Raw genomic sequence first — 17,534 nt, 5'->3', positions numbered from 1 at the left:
GGTTGAAGTCTAAAGTGATAAAGGGAGTGTGAAGTTCACAAAAAGGCAGCCTACTAATCAGCAATGAAGGGAAGAAAAAGATCGAAGTTTTCAGCACTATTTTTAGGGTTCATCTCCTCACAGGTGTGGCATAATCTAAGGTTGTTGTTGTTGTAATATATCAGTCCTAAAGAAATTATCGAGAAGGTCTATAATACACCTTCTATGCTAGCTAATATCATTAAGAGCAGCGCTCTAGTAAAGTGAAGGAGGATAGTAGCCTAAATCCTCTCCATCTCCTCACACGTGCAGAATTGCTAAAGTACGGATTTTGTTGGCTTTCACAAGGCTTTCACTTGGATTTAGGTAGGGGCATGGCTCTTATTCAACCATGGATAGCTTATGAGGCACATTCTCTCTAGTATGTGGGAGCGGCTGACTAACCAGGAATGGGAATGGGAATGGGAAAGGGAGAGGTACTAACAGATCCGCTTTACGGGGTGCATAGATTACCTCCCCTCCCTTCTATATATAGATAGATAGATATATAGATAATAACAGGTCGAGTGGGGGAGATTCACGTTGAGCTCTCTCGTATCGCCCCGGCCTTAAATAATAAGAAGTAGATCCATGAAAGGCGGCTGAATTTCAAAGTAACCGAGATTAGCAGTAAAGGAAGGAAGTTTAACTAATGTTGACCTAGTCAAGAAGACAACGCTGGAAGGAAGGGTTTGTGTCTTGGTCTTGGAGTGGCAGATAGGTCAAGGGTATTGGTCTTGATATCGTCAATTGGAATCTCTATAAGAAGAAGAATTTGTTTTGGTTTTCCTCTCAAAGAGTGAGATTTTGGTCGTGGCTGATAGCCTATATTCTGTGTCTCTTATCTCTTTATGGTTTATGCATTGGTAACTGTTTGATGTAGAATAATACGAATCACGTAAGCAAAAGAAGGTCCTCATCTAAAGAAATAAATGTTGATTTTGAGTAGCATCGGATGTCCTCTAGCTCTAAAATTTTGTGGAAAGGCTAGAATACATGAGATCTCCAAGACCCAGAAATCATTTGGAGAAATTCCACCCAGATTGTAAGTTATTAAAATAATTAATATTTTTAATGGGGTTCCTAAGTCTAAACTTAGGAAAATAAAAATATTGATGGGTATTAATAAAAATATAGGTGAGAAGCTTCTAAGAGATGAGGATCAAGTCTAATTTAATCTTAGTCGTTGATTAAGGACTTAATCTTGGTCGCTAATTCATCAACAGGAAAGTATAAGAGGAGGCTTGAGGGTCAGTTGGAGATATACCAAATTAATCAAATCAGTTCGATTTTTCTGGGGCGTAGTTCGCTGAAAAAATCGAACCAGTGATCTGAATTGCAGGGAGGGGGGCAAAAGTAGAGATTTGGATCGGAAAGGAGTTCCGAGCCAAAGAGTACATGGCAGAGAGGTAGCAGTAGCATCAAAGAGGTAGCGCAGAGGCCTACGCAACCTAGGAGGGGCTCACGCAAAGCTGATGCAGGCCAGGAGGGTCTCTTGCAGTGGCAGTGCAAAGTATTTGTCAGAAGGCAGATTGGATGGAGCATCCAACTTTGTCATCTGGAAGGCTAGGATCCTGGCAGTCTTGGACAAGAATCGCATCAAGGATTATGGCTTGAAGGTGGTTGTTGTTCTAGTCGATGTTGATCCTCTCGAGAAATACGAGGAGGCTCAAGCAAAGGTGAAATGTGTTGAAATTTAGTACGGGAGGACAGATGGTTCCCAAGGCTTTGATCGTTGGTCTAGGGAAAAGTGTCCAAAAAGAATTTAATTTTTCTCCTAAAGTGACTTTAAAATTTTATAAAGTTAAATCTAATTTAAAAGTGACTTTAAGTGATAAAGTTACTAAGTCTAATTTTAAAGTGACTTTTATAAAGTCAATGAAAAATTAGAAAGGAAAAGTGACTTTGGAAATAAATGTCTAAGTGGGTCTTTATTAAAGTGGGGTGAATTAAAAAATAAAAAGTGAGATTTAAATGAGCATTTAATCTCAGCCTTAGATCTCAATCTATTTCAGCGATTGGATTTAGAGATCACCCAAAAGTCACTTGGGGTTAGATTAAAGGAGGAAAAGGTCATTCATTCTTTCATGAGCAGATTGGGAGAAGGAGAGCAAGAGAGCAAGAGAGATTTCTGAACAGGGAGGAGAAGGAAACAACAGCTTGGCACACATTCCAAGGCAGCAGTTGAGCAGATTTGTACAGCTAGTTTAGCACACAGTGAAAAGCAGATTTTGGCACGATTTTCGAGGAGTGGTTTGCACAAAAATCGAGGAGAAGTTTGTTGATTTTTCTGCACGCAAAACGAGGGTCGTACAGCGCATTTATTGCAGGCCGTATAGCACATTTATTGCAGTCCATACAGCACATTTAATGTTGGTCGTACAGTAGCATTTAACGCTGAAAGTGGGCACAAAAATCAAGGAGGTCGTACAGCATTTATTGTTGTCCTGTTTGCTGTAATTTCCAGTTTGCTGTGAGGCATAGGAAAAGAGATAAGTTGTAAATTTGCTTGCTGATTTTTTGCAAAATATTTCTCACTGTGAAAAAGGCAATTTTCAGAAATAAAGAAGAGCTCTCGAACTGGTTTTCCCCAAGAGTTGTAGGGGGTTTTTCCAAGGTCAAGTTGACCAAAAATCTCAGTGTTTAAATGTGTTTTAATGGCTGTTTATTACTGTTGATTTTTATTTCTGCAATTTCCAGCCTTCTGTAAAATTTCCAGAATTTGTGTTTTCAGCAATATTTATTTTTTCAGTTTTTTAAATGTATGGTTATGGGAAAGAGCATTTAACTACATGGGAGAAATAAGGTGAAACTGAAAACCGGGGTGGGAAAACAGAAATTTCTACATGGTATCAGAGCTTGAGTGCTGAAGGCCAATTTGGGACAGCAAAAGGAAAAATTATAGCTACTGATTTTTCACTCAGAAAATTCCAGCAAGCTTATTTTTTCATAAACAGCAGTTTTATCTTTACTACATCAGTGCTATTTTTCAGTTTTAGGACATCAAGATGTCATTGGGATTGAGGGTGGAGGATAGGCTGGATGGGCATACAAATTACAGCGTTTGGAAGGAGAGAATGCAGAGTATCTTTGAGGAGGCAGAAGTCTGGGATATCATGGTGCATACCACACAGAACCCTGTTGTTGTGCCTACTGATGCTACTTAGTTGAGAGCTTATAATAAAAAGAACAACGGTAAGAGGCTGATTCTAGACGGAATCAAAGACCATTGCATTGCATTCCTCATGTGAGAAGAAAGAGCAATGCCCATGAGATGTGAACAGCATTGTCCAATCTCTACCAGAGTACCAATGAGAACCGGAAGATGATCCTGAAGGAGAAGCTGAAGAACATTAAGATGGGTAATGATAGTGTAGCTGGATATCTCACAAAGATTACTAATGTGAGAGATGAGTTGGCAGCGATTGGAGAGGCCATTCCACCCACTGAGTTGGTGCGGATTGCAGTGAATGGCCTCCCTCGTTCATGGTTGAACTTTGTTGATGGGATTTGTGCACGTGAGACCCTTCCCACATGGGAGAGGTTTTGGGATGATTGCATTCAGACAGAGATCAGGAAAGGTCAGCTTGGGGCAGCCAAGCCAGTTGAGCAGGATGAGGATGTAGCACTGGTGGCAGGAAGCAAGAAAGGAAAAGGAAAGAAGCAGGCTTCCACAAGCAGTGGTGGGGGCAAAGGCAAAGGTAAAGGTAAAGAGGGGAACACACAGAAGGACTAGTCCAAGGTGAAGTGTTGGTATTGTCAAAAGATGGGACACTATGCAGTTGTGTGTCCGGAGAAGAAGAAGAAGAAGGGGAAGAACCAGGACGTGGCAACTCCAGTAGAGATTGAGGACTTTGCAGGTCGTTTTGACTGGGAGTTTGCGTTCACTACGTGTGAGTCCTCTAGTGCAGGATCACCTGCCACACAGGGTCAGAGGGAGCATGCTTTTCCCTTGATTAGCGGAGCATCTTCAGGTATCTGGTATGTGGACAGTGGGGCTTCACGTCACATGACAGGAGTCCGTGAGTACTTCTCAGAGCTTTCAGAGAGTGGCACTGATATAGAGGTAGTACTCGGTGATGACAGAGTTGTTAGAGCAGTCGGAGTGGGGACACTGATATTTCAGAGGGAGTCCAAACCTCCCTTGAAAGTGTCAGATGTTCTTTATGTGCCAGGGATGAGGAAGAACCTCATATCCGTCTCAGCTTTGGAGGACAGAGGATATGAGGTACTGTTCAGGGGAGGACAGGTGTTGATGTATCCCAGGGGCACTCCAGCTGATTCAGCTAGAGTGATAGGTGTACGCCATGCAAAGGTGTACAAGTTTGCATTTCAGCCCCTTTTGGCATTGAGCGGTAGTACCGACATCAAAGCTAGCAGTTCTAAGCTGTCTGTGAATTGGCACCGCAGGATGGGACATAGGTATCATGGAGCCTTGAGGACATTGCGGGAGATCACTACAGGTATGCCAGATTTCAGTACTGATCACTTTGATACTTGCAGAGGTTGTGCGATGGGAAAGTTTGCCAAATCCCCTTTTCCCAGCAGTGACAACAGAGCGACTGGGATACTTGATTTGATTCATTCCGATGTGAGCGGTCGGATGTCTCATGTTTCTTTGATTGGATATGAGTACTATGTTTATTCATTGATGATCACTCCAGGAGGACCTGGATTTATTTTTTGAAGACCAAGAGTGAGGTCTTCAAGCGGTTTCAGGAGTTCAGAGCTCTTGTGGAGACACAGACAGGTCGAAAGATCAAGTCCCTGAGGTCGAACAATGGAGGAGAGTACACCCTTGGAGAGTTTGTTGACTATTGTGCGGAGGCAGGCATTAGGAGGGAGTTCACTGTTCCTTACAACCCCCAGCAGAACAGGGTTGCGGAGAGGAAGAACAGATCCATCATAGGGGCTGTCAAAGCCATGTTACATGATCAGGGGTTGCCATTGTTCTTGTGGGCAGAGGCCTGCAACACAGCTGTTTACTTGCAGAACAGGAGTCTGCATCGTGCCTTGGGGCACGTGACTCCGAAGGAGGCTTTCTCTGGGAAGAAACCTGATATTGGTCATCTTCATATCTTTGGATGCATTACATACTCCTATATACCCAAGGAGAAGAGGACCAAACTAGAGCCCACCGCAGAGAAGGGTATCTTTGTGGGCTACAGTGAGACCTCAAAGGCCTTTCAGATTTACATTCCTGCACAGAGGAGAGTTGTTGTCAGACGGTATGTGAAGTTCGAGGAGAACAGGGCCTTTAGGAGGTCACGGGAGTTAGAGTATCTGGATCAGCCAGACCCTCAGCAGCAGTTGAGTCAGTCGCAGGGATCCAGTGGGCAGGGATCAGAAGGATCAGGAGGTACATCTATGAGGATGTCAGGTCCGTCAGTGAGCAGTGGCTCACCGAGCCAGAGGGGTGGTGCTCCGGGCAACATGCAGAGCAGTTCACTAGGGAGTCCACTGATGGACAGTTCACACGGTACCTCAGCTTCTACAAGTTCAGGTGCAGCCAGGAGGACAGCAGACAGACAGTCAGGAGTTCAGGCTCCTGATGATGATGAGGAGGAGGAGTTTCATTCTCCTGTGAGAGAAGTGCGCTCAGGGAAGAGGAAACCCAAGTGGCTTCAGGACACCTTGAGAGATGCCACATCTGTTGCTGAGCCGAAGAGGCCGGTCAGAGAGAGTAGACCACCTGAGAGGTTTTGTAGCTATATGGCGATGGTTACCAGCATCCTTGACTCTAAGCCTTCTAGCTATGAGGAGGCAGCTAGCCAGCAGGTCTGGAGAGAGGCCATGCAGGAGGAGTATTCTTCTATCATGAAGAATGATGTTTGGGAGGTGGTGCCGAGGCCTGAGGGCAAATCCGTCGTTACTTCCAGATGGCTTTACAAGGTAAAGCATGCTGCACATGGTAGCATTGAGAAATTCAAAGCAAGGTTTGAGGCTAGAGGGTTCTCCCAGGTAGAGGGAGTTGATTATGAGGAGACCTTCGCTCCCGTGGCTCGATATACTTCGATCCTCTCCATTATATCAATAGCAGCAGAGATGGGTTGGAAGATCCACCAGATGGATGTGAAGACTGCATTTCTCAATGGCTTCATACAGGAGGAGGTGTACATTGAGCAGCCACAGGGCTTTGAGGTGCATGGGAAGGAGTCCCATGTGTGCAGACTGAAGAAGACCCTTTACGGGCTGAAGCAAGCTCCCAGAGCTTGGTACTCCAGGATAGATACATATTTGCAAGGGATGGGTTTCACAAAGAGTGAGGCAGATCTGAACCTTTACTTTATTGTGATTGTGAGGAGCCTCTCATTCTGGTGCTGTATGTGGATGACTTGGTCATTACAAGTGCAGAGAGACTCATAGAGCACTGCAAGAGAGATCTTGCAACGGAGTTTGAGATGAAGGACATCGGCTTGATGCATTACTTTTTGGGCTTGGAGGTGTGGCAGGAGGAGGGGCATTTCTTCCTGGGGCAGGGGAAGTATATTGTGGACATCCTTAGCAGATTCCACATGGAGGATTGTAGACCCATTTCGACACCGATGATCACCAACTAGAAGAAGCTTCATGCTTCGGATTCCGAGTTGGTGGATCCCACATTGTACAGGCAGCTGATTGGTTCCTTGATGTATTTGGTCAACACTAGACCAGATATCTGTTTTGCAGTCAACACGATGAGTCAGTTTATGTGTAAGCCTAGGAAGGTTCACTGGGTGGCTACAAAACACATTTTTCAGTACTTGCAGGGGACAGTGGATTATGGTCTGGACTACAGGCAGGGAGATGGAGTGAGATTGGCAGGATACACTGATTCTGATTGGGCAAGTTGTGCTTCTGATAAGAAGAGCACTTCAGGGTGTTGTTTTGGGTTGGGTTCAACAGTAGTGTCATGGTTCAGCCGGAAGCAGCAGTCAATAGCATTGAGTTCAGCGAAAGCAGAGTATATGGCAGCCAGTCTAGCTAGTTGTGAGGCTATCTGGCTTCGCAAGATGTTGTTTGGCTTATTTGGTCAGTCGTTGGGACCTTCAATGATTTACTGTGATAATCAGAGTTACATTAAACTCACGGAGAATCCAGTTTTCATGACAGGTCAAAGCATATCGAGATCAGATATCATTTCATCAGAGACTATGTTCAGAAGGGAGCTGTGAAGCTTGAGTATATTTCCACTGATGAGCAGGTTGCAGATATTCTTACCAAAGCCTTACCACGGGGCAAGCATGTCTACTTCAGAGACAAGATGGGTGTGGTGAGGAACACCTTCCTCGGTAAGAGGGAGTGTTGAAATTTGGTACCGGAGGACAGGTGGTTCCCAAGGCTTTGATCTTTGGCCTAGGGAAAAGTGTCCAAAAAGAATTTAATTTTTCTCCTAAAATGACTTTATAATTTTATAAAGTTAAATCTAATTTAAAAGTGACTTTAAGTGATAAAGTTACTAAGTCTAATTTTAAAGTGACTTTTATAAATTCAATGAAAAATTAGAAAGGAAAAATGAATTTGGAAATAAATGACTAAGTGGGTCTTTATTAAAGTGGGGTGAATTAAAAAATAAAAAGTGAGATTTAAATGAGCATTTAATCTCAGCCTTAGATCTCAATCTATTTCAGCCATTGGATTTAGGGATCACCCAAAAGTCACTTGGATCACCCAAAAGTCACTTGGGGTTAGATTAAAAGAGGAAAAGGAGGAAAAGGTCATTCATTCTTTCATGAGCAGATTGGGAGAAGGAGAGCAAGAGAGCAAGAGAGATTTCTGAGCAGGGAGGAGAAGGAGACAGCAGCTTGGCACACATTCCAAGGCAACAGTTGAGCAGATTTGTACAGCTGGTTCAGCACACAGTGAAAGGCAGATTTTGGCACGATTTTCGAGGAGTGGTTTGCACAAAAATCGAGGAGCAGTTTGCTAATTTTTCTGCACGCAAAACGAGGGCCGTACAGCGCATTTATTGCAGGCCGTGTAGCGCATTTAATGTTGGCCGTATAGCAGCATTTAATGCTGAAAGTGGGCACGAAAATCGAGGAGGTCGTACAACATTTATTGTTGTCCTGTTTGTTGTAATTTCCAGTGTGCTGTGAGGCATAGGAAAAGAGATAAGTTGTAAATTTGCTTGCTGATTTTTTGCTGAATATTTCTCACTGAAAAAGGCAATTTTCAGAAATAAAAAAGAGCTCTCGAACTGGTTTTCCCCAAGAGTTGTAGGGGGTTTTTCCAGGGTCAAGTTGACCAAAAATCTCAGTGTTTAAATGTGTTTTAATGGTTGTTTATTACTGCTGATTTTTATTTCTGCAATTTCTAGCATTATGTAAAATTTCCAGAATTTGTGTTTTCAGCAATATTTATTTTTTCAGCTTGTTAAATGTATGGTTATGGAAAAGGGCATTTAACTACATGGTAGAAATAAGGTGAAACTGAAAATCGGGGTGGGAAAACAGAAATTTCTACAAAATGCATAATCTTGGACAAGGTCAAGAATCATGTGGTCCCACATATTGCTGAAAAGGAAACAACAAGGGAGATGTGGGAGGCCTTGACTACCTTGTATGAGGGAACTTCCATCCAACGGAAGATGTTGCTTGAGAACCAGCTAAGACAGTATCAGATGCAAAAGGGAGAAGAAATCGATCCCTTCCTTCTCAGGTTGTAAGGGATTCGAGACCAGCTCACTTCCATGGGGTCTACACCAAATCCTAAGTTCATGGTCAAGACTACCCTAAATGCAGTCACTAAAGACTGGGAGACCTTTGTCCAGAGCATCTTGGGCAGGGCTTCTCTCCCCAATTGGGAGGAGATGTGGGTAGATCTTCGACAGGAAGAGATCAGGCAGTTAACCAAGGCAGGAAGTAGCGGCAAAGGAGTCAGAGTCAAGAAGGAGGAAGAGGAGGATGCAGCTCTCGCATCAGCGGGACGGCAAAGGCAGCAGAAGAGGAAAAAGAAAGACATAACCAAAGTCATATGCTTAAGATGTGGGGAACTAGGACATTTCGCCACTCAATGCCCTCGAAAGAAGGGCAAGGAAGAGAAATTTGACTCAAAGGCTACTCCAACAAAAGCTGACAAGGAGGATGATGATGAGGATTGCGCCATGAGTGCTCATGCACCTATGGAGAAGAGGTTGGGCGATATTGAGCTGTAGTCAGGAGGACTACACGAAGGGGCAGGATCCTTGAGGTGCCCAAACTCTTGGATCACATACGACTACGAGAGCCCTTAAAGAGAGCAGCAAAATAACGGGAGTCAATTGGTGCGAGGGATGACGGAGCGACAGTGGTCGAGCTAGAGCGCCAAAGTTTGAAGCAGCGCAGTAAAGTGTTGAGCAGTGCGGGAGGCATAGAGAAGATACAACAACAGCGCAGTAGCATCAGAGGGTCAACACAGATTAGCAACAGAGGTAGCTTCAACATCACCGGGCATCCAGACTGACCAACATGTCAGCTTTTTGGGTGGCTTTTTTCAGTTGCTTACTTCTCAGCAATTGAGTTGTAGTGCAACAGTTAGTAGTGGCAGTGCTATAGGAAACATGATGCAACATATTGAGAGGGAGTTACAGTACAAACGTAGCAGTGACAGTGGCAGTGTCATGGGCAACAATACAGAATGCAGCAGTGCAGTGGATGAAGGGCGGCAGGCCAAGCATCAGCAGCATAGAGGACCGATGTCGTGGATCAGTGTGATGCTTCTACTAGGAAGTATTGTTAGAGCACATTCCTCGCTAAAAGGGAGTGTTGATTTCGGGTAGCATCGAATGTGCTCTATCTCTGAAATTTTGTGAGGAGCTAGAATACATGAGATCTCCAAGACCCAGAAATCATTTGGACAAATTCCACCCAGATTGTGAGTTATTAAAGTAATTAACATTTTTAATGGGGTTCCTAAGTCTAAACTTAGGAAAATAAAAATATTAATGGGTATTAATAAAAGTATGGGTGAGAAGCTTCTAAGAGACGAGGATCAAATCTAATTTAATCTTAGTCATTGATTAGGGACTTAATCTTGGTCATTGATTCATCAACAGGAAAAGTATAAGAAGAGGCTTGAGGGTCAATTGGAGATACATCAAATTGGTCAAATCAGTTCGATTTTTCTGGGGCGTAGTTTGCTGAGAAAATTGAACCAGTGATCTGAGTTGCAGTGAGAGGGGCAGAAGTAGAGATTTGGATCAGAAAGGAGTTCCGAGCCAAAGAGTACGTGGCAGAGAGGCAGCAGTAGCATCAGAGAGGCAGCACAGAGGCCTACGCAGCCCAGGAGGGGCTCACGCAGAGCTGACGCGGGCCAGGAGGGTCTCTTGCAGTGGGAGTGTGGAGTATTTGTCAAAAGTCTGAGATTTTGCTGGAGAAGCGAGGTTCTGAGCCAGGAGAGCTGAACAACAGTCTTCCTCCAGCAAATCAATCCAGCAAAAGGGATGACGCGGTCTCCTAGAGGGAAGACGCTGGCCCAAGCAGTGATTGCTCAAGGATTTCAAAGTGTTTTCCAAGAGTCAGAGCACTCATTGGATTAGCTGTGACATGGAGAACAAGGTAAACCTTTGTATGTATTTCTTGTTGTTGTGATTTCTCTGAAAGGTTAGCCGATGTGAAAGGCAACCTGTTGTACTCAGATTCTGCGTGCTTAATAATACAAACCCTCTATATGTTGCACCAGTTTTCCCGCTTTGGGTTTTTCCAGGGACGTGTTGTCCAAAAATAATGGTGTCCCTTGTGTGTTTTTCTCATCTATTGTTTCAGTTTATGATCTATATGTTAGTGTAGTCTGTAGTAGTGTTTTTCATCACTGTTTATAATTAAATAACTTGTTGAATGAAATAACAAGTAGGAGATGCTAAACCAGTAAATGCAGTTGAATTTCTGTTTGTAAAGATTAAGAAATATTCACAGTAAAAAGCACTCACAAGCAGTTACTAATAGATGAGAAATCACCTTATATCGATGCCCTAGATTTCTCAACAAATTCTACCAAGTAGCTAGGCCACTCAACTGTCTCTCCCGGGCAAGTTGGTTCCCCACTTGTTTTCCATCATCTCATTTCCATAGGAACTACCCCCCATAGCCTGTTGTTGGGATACAGCTAGAACGGAGTGGGCGGGGATCAAAGTGACAGCCCCCACCCTAAGTCGTTGCCGCGGTGCCTGTACAATTCAAGCGACAACAAGGTCTACCTATACAATCCTCAGATCCAGAAGACAAATTTCCTGGCCCCCGTGCCCAAAACTCCAAGAACAATCAAGCTCAATCTCCCTCTTTGTCTGTGACTCTGTTAGAAATTCCTACTCCGTCTCTGTAAAACTCCAAATAATTCCCTTTTCTTCACTTAACTTCCAGGGAAAAATGTTTACTCCCTTTCTATGTCGTATCCCCTATCCTTATACCTCCCAAGACCATTGTCTCCCAGAGTTTTATCCGCTCTGTAATCCCTGCCCTCCGGCATGTGGAAATTCAAGATTGCCGAGCATCCTCCTTTTTGAGTTGGTCATACTTGTGTTGAATGTTATTATGCATTGAGTTTTGACATAGTCGGTTAAATGTTTATTAAAAATTTACGTAATATTTATGTCATGCATACTAGAGATATTTACTTGTTTCCTTGGTTGATATAATATATTTATTTAAGTTAATTGCCTTTAGTTCCTTTATATAAAATATATAATTTTTATTAATACAATTATCAATTAATAATAGTTTATAGTTCCCTTTTATTTGGCTAATATATTGTATATGCATTCTATAATTTCCCCCTTTTGTTTGTATAAAATATATATTACAATTCCCATTAGTCTTGTATGATATATATTATAATGTCATTTGTATAATGCCTTGCATTTACCTTTTATTTGGTATAATATATTATAGTTTATGATGGTGGTACACATATTAAGTACCCCATGTGATCATTATATCCTGATGAGTTAGGTATTTACTACATATTTTCAATAATTATTTTAATTATCCTATACTTGGACATTTTCATAATCGGTTAGTAGGTATACTAGTGCAGTACATGCAATGCATGCATATGTAGCTATCATATGCATGTCTCGCATGTATGCTAATAATCATATTCTATGTGTATTTCGAAATGGGTTATTACAATGGAGAGGTTTTGGCCTTGGCTTGCAGCCTATATGTTGTGTTCTTTTGCATTGTTGATCTTCTTTTTTTGGTAGTTGTTTGATGATAAGAACAACATAATAATAAGAAAAGAAAATAATAATCAAGAAAATTAAACATTAGGGGAATTTTGAAGTCTATAATGGGCCTCCTAAGAAAAATGTACAACCAAAATAAACTTTATAAGAACCATAGGATTCAAGATGATGATGTCAACCATTAGGGATGATTCACCATTTTTGGAGTAAAAAAATAAAAAGATTAAAAAATAATAAAACTAGTTTTTCAACTCATATGTTCAACTTATCTCCCTAAGGTTTTACTCAAATTTCGAGTGGGAGTACTCGTTGAATTGAAAATTTAATTCCTCATCTAAGGAGTACCCATGTTGCATACTTTCGATGGACCCTGCTACACGAAAAATGAGAAATACAAATGACATTATAATATTTCTCATTTTTCATGTAGCAGGGTCCATCGAAAGTATCCAACATGGGCACTCCTTGGATGAGGAATCAAATTTTGCATCCAACGAGTGTTTCCATTCGAAACTTGAGTAAACCCGTAGGGAGATAAACTGAAAATATGAGTTGAAAAAAAAAATAATAATCTTTTTACCCTCTAAAATTTGATGATGTAATCTAATATTATTTTATTATTTCCACTATCATTTTATAATTTCCTTAGGAGGCCCATTTAGACCTCAAAACTCCGCTAATGAATATATCACAAGCAGTTATCATGTTAAAAAGGAAACATCTTAGTTACAGCCCTTTAGATTTCTCAATAGTAATTGCCTCCTACGTAGAATGAATGTAGGTTGCATGAGGACTCCTTGAAAGTTGTGTGGACTCCTGTAGGAAGTGGCAGCATATATTAAGCCCATGTATGAGTTTAAGTGGGAGACAAGATCTTATGCGTTGTCCTCCACTAACTAATAGCATATTTGTGGGTATCCAAAGATAATGTCTTGTTGATGTAGGAAACTCGTGGTCCCTTCAACTACTTGTCAAATTGGCATTCCAAGGTGGCCTCCAACTTGGCAAATGACCTCTCTTTAATTTCCAAGTAATTTTTCATGTCCCCCTAACTGAAACATATTTTTATAATGTTTCGCTTATCAATTAATTTTCCTTTTTTGAATTTCTTTGTCCTTTTTGCCACTTTTATTAGATAAAGTAGATTTTCTTGGGGAATATTCATTTGTTTACCCCGAAAATGGGTCTCGGGATAATGTTGAGGCTCTGAAGTTGAAATAAGTATTCACATGCCCGGGCCATTTCCTAAGACCACTTATTTACAATTTACATAAGAAATAAATTAAAAATCTCGTCTTGCGAGAAATGTTAATTAAATAAAAAATCCTAAGAAGACCTTGTCAAACACCGCGACACTTTAGGTATGACCTAGCATGGTAACATACATCGACTCTAGGGATTAGGATGGACACAAGGCTCAGTCATCAAGCTACACTCTAGCTTTGGATGTGTGTGAGTGAAAAAACTCAGCTAGTTATTCATCACTGAAAAGCGAGAATAATTAGCTAAGTGAAAAAAGCACTCTAGAGTGTACTCACTTGATGATCGAGTCCCAAGTCGCCTAAGTCTATTACAACAGTTCATCATACTAGCGACATTTAATACAATTCCCCACAGGGTTGCAGAATTTGAGAGAGAGAGAAAGTAGAAAGAGGAGAGATAAAGGTTCAGCAGATGCCTTGTTGACTTTTGGACTTCTTAAAAATTTTATGAGTGCCTAGGCCATTGGACCATGGGGTCTTCAGATTCTGCTTGGTACAACCTAGCAGATAATAGGTAGTAACATAGGTCACCTTAGACTTGAATTATCTTGCCATAGGAACTCTAAAACATCCCTTTTGTTGGACTTGCCCGTCACTAAAAGTACAGATTTAGTTGTCTAGGCAATAGTGGCAACACTTACAATGTCTCATTAGTCTTTGTACCTTGTGAAGGCTTTGCACTAGGGTGCAAGATTTTGTGATAATAGAAACCATGTGTGGTAAAACCACAATGAACATGGATGAATCACCTATTTTATAAAGGAGAATGGCACCACAACAATACCATAGAAAGATGCATGTTCACAACCAATACATACGCTTGTAACTTAAAAACAGTAGCATTAGAACCTTTGTTGCAGCATGTTACTTTGTCCACAATAGCTTGATTTCTACAGACAGAATGGCCTCAACAGTGAAGACGTGAAGAACCCTACCACTATCTCATGAATGACATCACAAATTCTAAAGACAAGGGAAACATCATGCTGGTGGAGGGATTTAGTAATCAAACAGGGAACTTGCAGTTGGCATAATACAAAGACAAGAAACACCCAGGATTGCTATTAGAAGACAAACAGATATGGAAAAGCAAATCAGTAGATTGGGACAGAGATCACTCATTTCTGACAGGATCTCCTAAACATGTGCAATGCAAATAACCTGGTCATATGTAATGGAACAGAAAAAGAGTGTCTGGAATGGACAGCAAAAGCATATGTAGTCAAATCTGCAAAAAATTCTTGTAGAGAAGGCAAAACTACATAGAAGCTCCAGTGCAGAAAATGGTTCAAAAGTTTGTACATTTCAAGGAAGAATTCCCACTAGATTAAAAAGGGGTTGAAAAGACTTACACAGGCTTGGTACAGGAGAGGTACATGGAAGAGAAACATGCAGAAACCTCAACAGTATTACATAGACCTGTTAAACCCCACATGCAAATCAAGGTACACGAATATTTGAAACTCAATACGTCATGGATAGAGAAACATGTTTTAGACCAACCAAGGAAAAATTCATACAGACTAAGATATGAGACATACAGATGAAAGGAGCCTAAAGGAGAGTGGGACTGCAATACTTGTCAGATGCTGGGAACAGCTGAAGTAGAAACATAGCAGCAATTTTCAGCTCCATTGTGAGGCATATAACCACATCAGGAAGTAGTCGGTGATAGATGGAAACAGTTGGGTAGAAATATTTTAGGATGGTCAGCTAGAAAATATCACAAGGGCCGCGATGATGTGCCACACAGACAAGTTGATATGGGCAAGCCCAACCAGAGTAATGCTGATAAGTACATCCATAGTTTATGATTGTAAGTCAGAACTGCCTCAAGGAGGCATCCACTTCTTCCAATGTATTTTATATTTATTCATGCATTGTTGCATTCCAACTTACTTATTTTTGTAAAAGTTTTCACTTACAGAGATCTCAGCTATTTGTCCCACAAACCAATTGGCCTCGTGGATGTTCAATAAAATTCTTACTCAAATATTCTCTCTGACACAGTTGAGTTGTATGTCTTTTGTGCAATTTTCTAAAAGTTTGGCATCTATAACATTTAAATTACTGGTCAATTTACGACAGGAATCTTGTAACATCATGTATAAAAGATTCCTAAAAATTCCATTGAAATCCATATGTTGTATAAAACAAAAAGTTCAATTCATTTTCATTGACCAATGATGAAATCATGGAGTGAACAAAGCAAGTGACTAGTTAATTACAATCTTCAAATGGTGGTAGACCCCATCGTTCAGGCCGCAAATCAAACAGTGAGCTTAGCACACAGTTAGCTTCAGTGTACAGAGGAGCCTGTTTTTTAATAGATGGCACAGCTACAACCTCCATTCCAGCTGCCTTTCCAGCTGTAACACCAACCCTGGTAAAAATGACAATCAGTCAGTCAGTTTATATTATTTCCATCAAGCTACTCTTAAAATGAACCGTTCCATTCTAATGCAAACTAGCACGCCCATATAGAAAAAGTAGGATACCTTATAAAAAAGTTCCAATAGTCTACAGAAACCTATAATACGATTGACAATAATAATAGCAACTAAAAAAAGTGACAAGCAGTCTCCTTTAAATATAAGAAAGAGTTCTTCCATATCAAAGAGGTATGCTTTGAAGATAAACCAAGCATTACAAGGGTGGTAAATGATGTTTCCATTTCCAATTACAAATACATTGATTCTTTCAGCCATCGTACAAGAAATTCAGCAGTAGTGTGACCTGTGAATCACACATGAAAACTAGTAAAGGAAATAACTAAGCAAATTCAGATAGATGGCCAAAAATGAAATTTAGGCTTCTATAAAATGGAATGCAGCATAACTTGGGATCCTAGTTCAAAATTCCTTTTAGCAAGAAACAACAGTAGAAGGTGGTTTCCTCTCACACTCATGTGAACCAACCAATGGGGGTAATTCGTCTTGTTGCAAACTTTTTGTCAAAGTTCCAAGGAAGGAGATACCAAAAAAATTTCGAAGGATCAGATCTGTTATCGCTCAAACTAGCAGGGGTCCTAGGAGAGAATCCTAAAGGGACAATTTCTAGGTCAAGGGCAACAATGGAGCAATAGCCCACTGTCACCTCAACTAAAGCTCCCTACTCTTTATAGACTTTCACCAATGGGAGGAGACCCTATAAGATAAGGATCACAAAGATGAATAGATCAAAGATAGGATGAAGGATGATCATAGAAGCCTATTCACAAGAGAGGCTCAAGATTGTGGCTTGCTTGTCTTGGAAGACAAGATTGAAGGCTCTCTAGAAAGGGGTCAGGGAGAATTTCAAGGGTTATGTTTTGAGTATGTGTCTTATAAAGGAGATCCCTAAGTCCTAGAATTCTTGTGGAAACTTGGGTTCTAGGTGATCTTTGAAGAATTAACCTTGATAGTGCATGGGACCACACGGGACCAAGTGGACCCGAGGTTAGGTCAAGAGGATAGGATTTAGCAACCAATGATATACTTGACCTAATTAGGGAGGGGAAAGGGATCAAGGAATGAATTTTCAATGAAAGGCAATGCAAGGATCCCAGTGAGGTTTCTAGCCTAAGGGAAACCAAGGGCAAGAATTGGTCTTCGAGCTAGGGCTTGTGATATCTCAATATCCCACCGTCGGAATCTCATGAAATTTGGAGGGCTTCTTGAGGACACACCAGCGCAGTTGTGGACCAAAAATTGAAGTATTTGGATGGCTAGATTGTAAGATAATTGATTCCCAAAGTGACCTATGTAGGCTAGGCCTAGAAAAAGAGGGGAAGGTGAAAAAAATAAGATTTAAAGTGATCAACAGAGGAGGACTGTGCTTTGTCCTTTGGGAGAGATGGAGTCATGGAAGATTTAGAGTTTGGATTGATTTCCACTTGTCAAGGAGGCCTAAAAGACAACTTTGTTGGGCATTAGGGCTTAATGGAAGTAGCTTCAAGGTCATTTATACTTCGTTCAACAATATTTGGTGACTTGTCAAGACAAGGATGTCTATAGGAACATTCATTCATTCAAATATGGCCCAATCATGATACAACACCATTCAAAGATTTAATTTGCACAATTTCGTTCCAAGAAAAGTAGCAAATTAACCCTAGAATAGCGAAAATCCCA

General features: G+C 41.2%; 1 protein-coding gene across 1 annotated transcript in view; it reads right to left on the bottom strand.

Moving 5' to 3' along the window:
* Positions 1–17,534, bottom strand: part of FMN/FHY (riboflavin kinase/FMN hydrolase) — a 246,154-nt gene that overhangs the window by 93,495 nt on the left and 135,125 nt on the right. The window contains exon 6 of the mRNA XM_089424162.1: positions 15,651–15,805. Coding sequence (XP_089280288.1) covers positions 15,651–15,805 — 155 coding nt within the window. The remainder of the gene's footprint in view (positions 1–15,650; positions 15,806–17,534) is intronic.

Source organism: Pinus tabuliformis, chromosome 4_2 (assembly GCF_031772625.1).
Source record: "Pinus tabuliformis cultivar Carrire ecotype Pingquan chromosome 4_2, CPIR1, whole genome shotgun sequence".
NCBI lineage: Eukaryota > Viridiplantae > Streptophyta > Pinopsida > Pinales > Pinaceae > Pinus > Pinus tabuliformis.
This window is presented reverse-complemented; position numbering and strand designations above follow the sequence as displayed.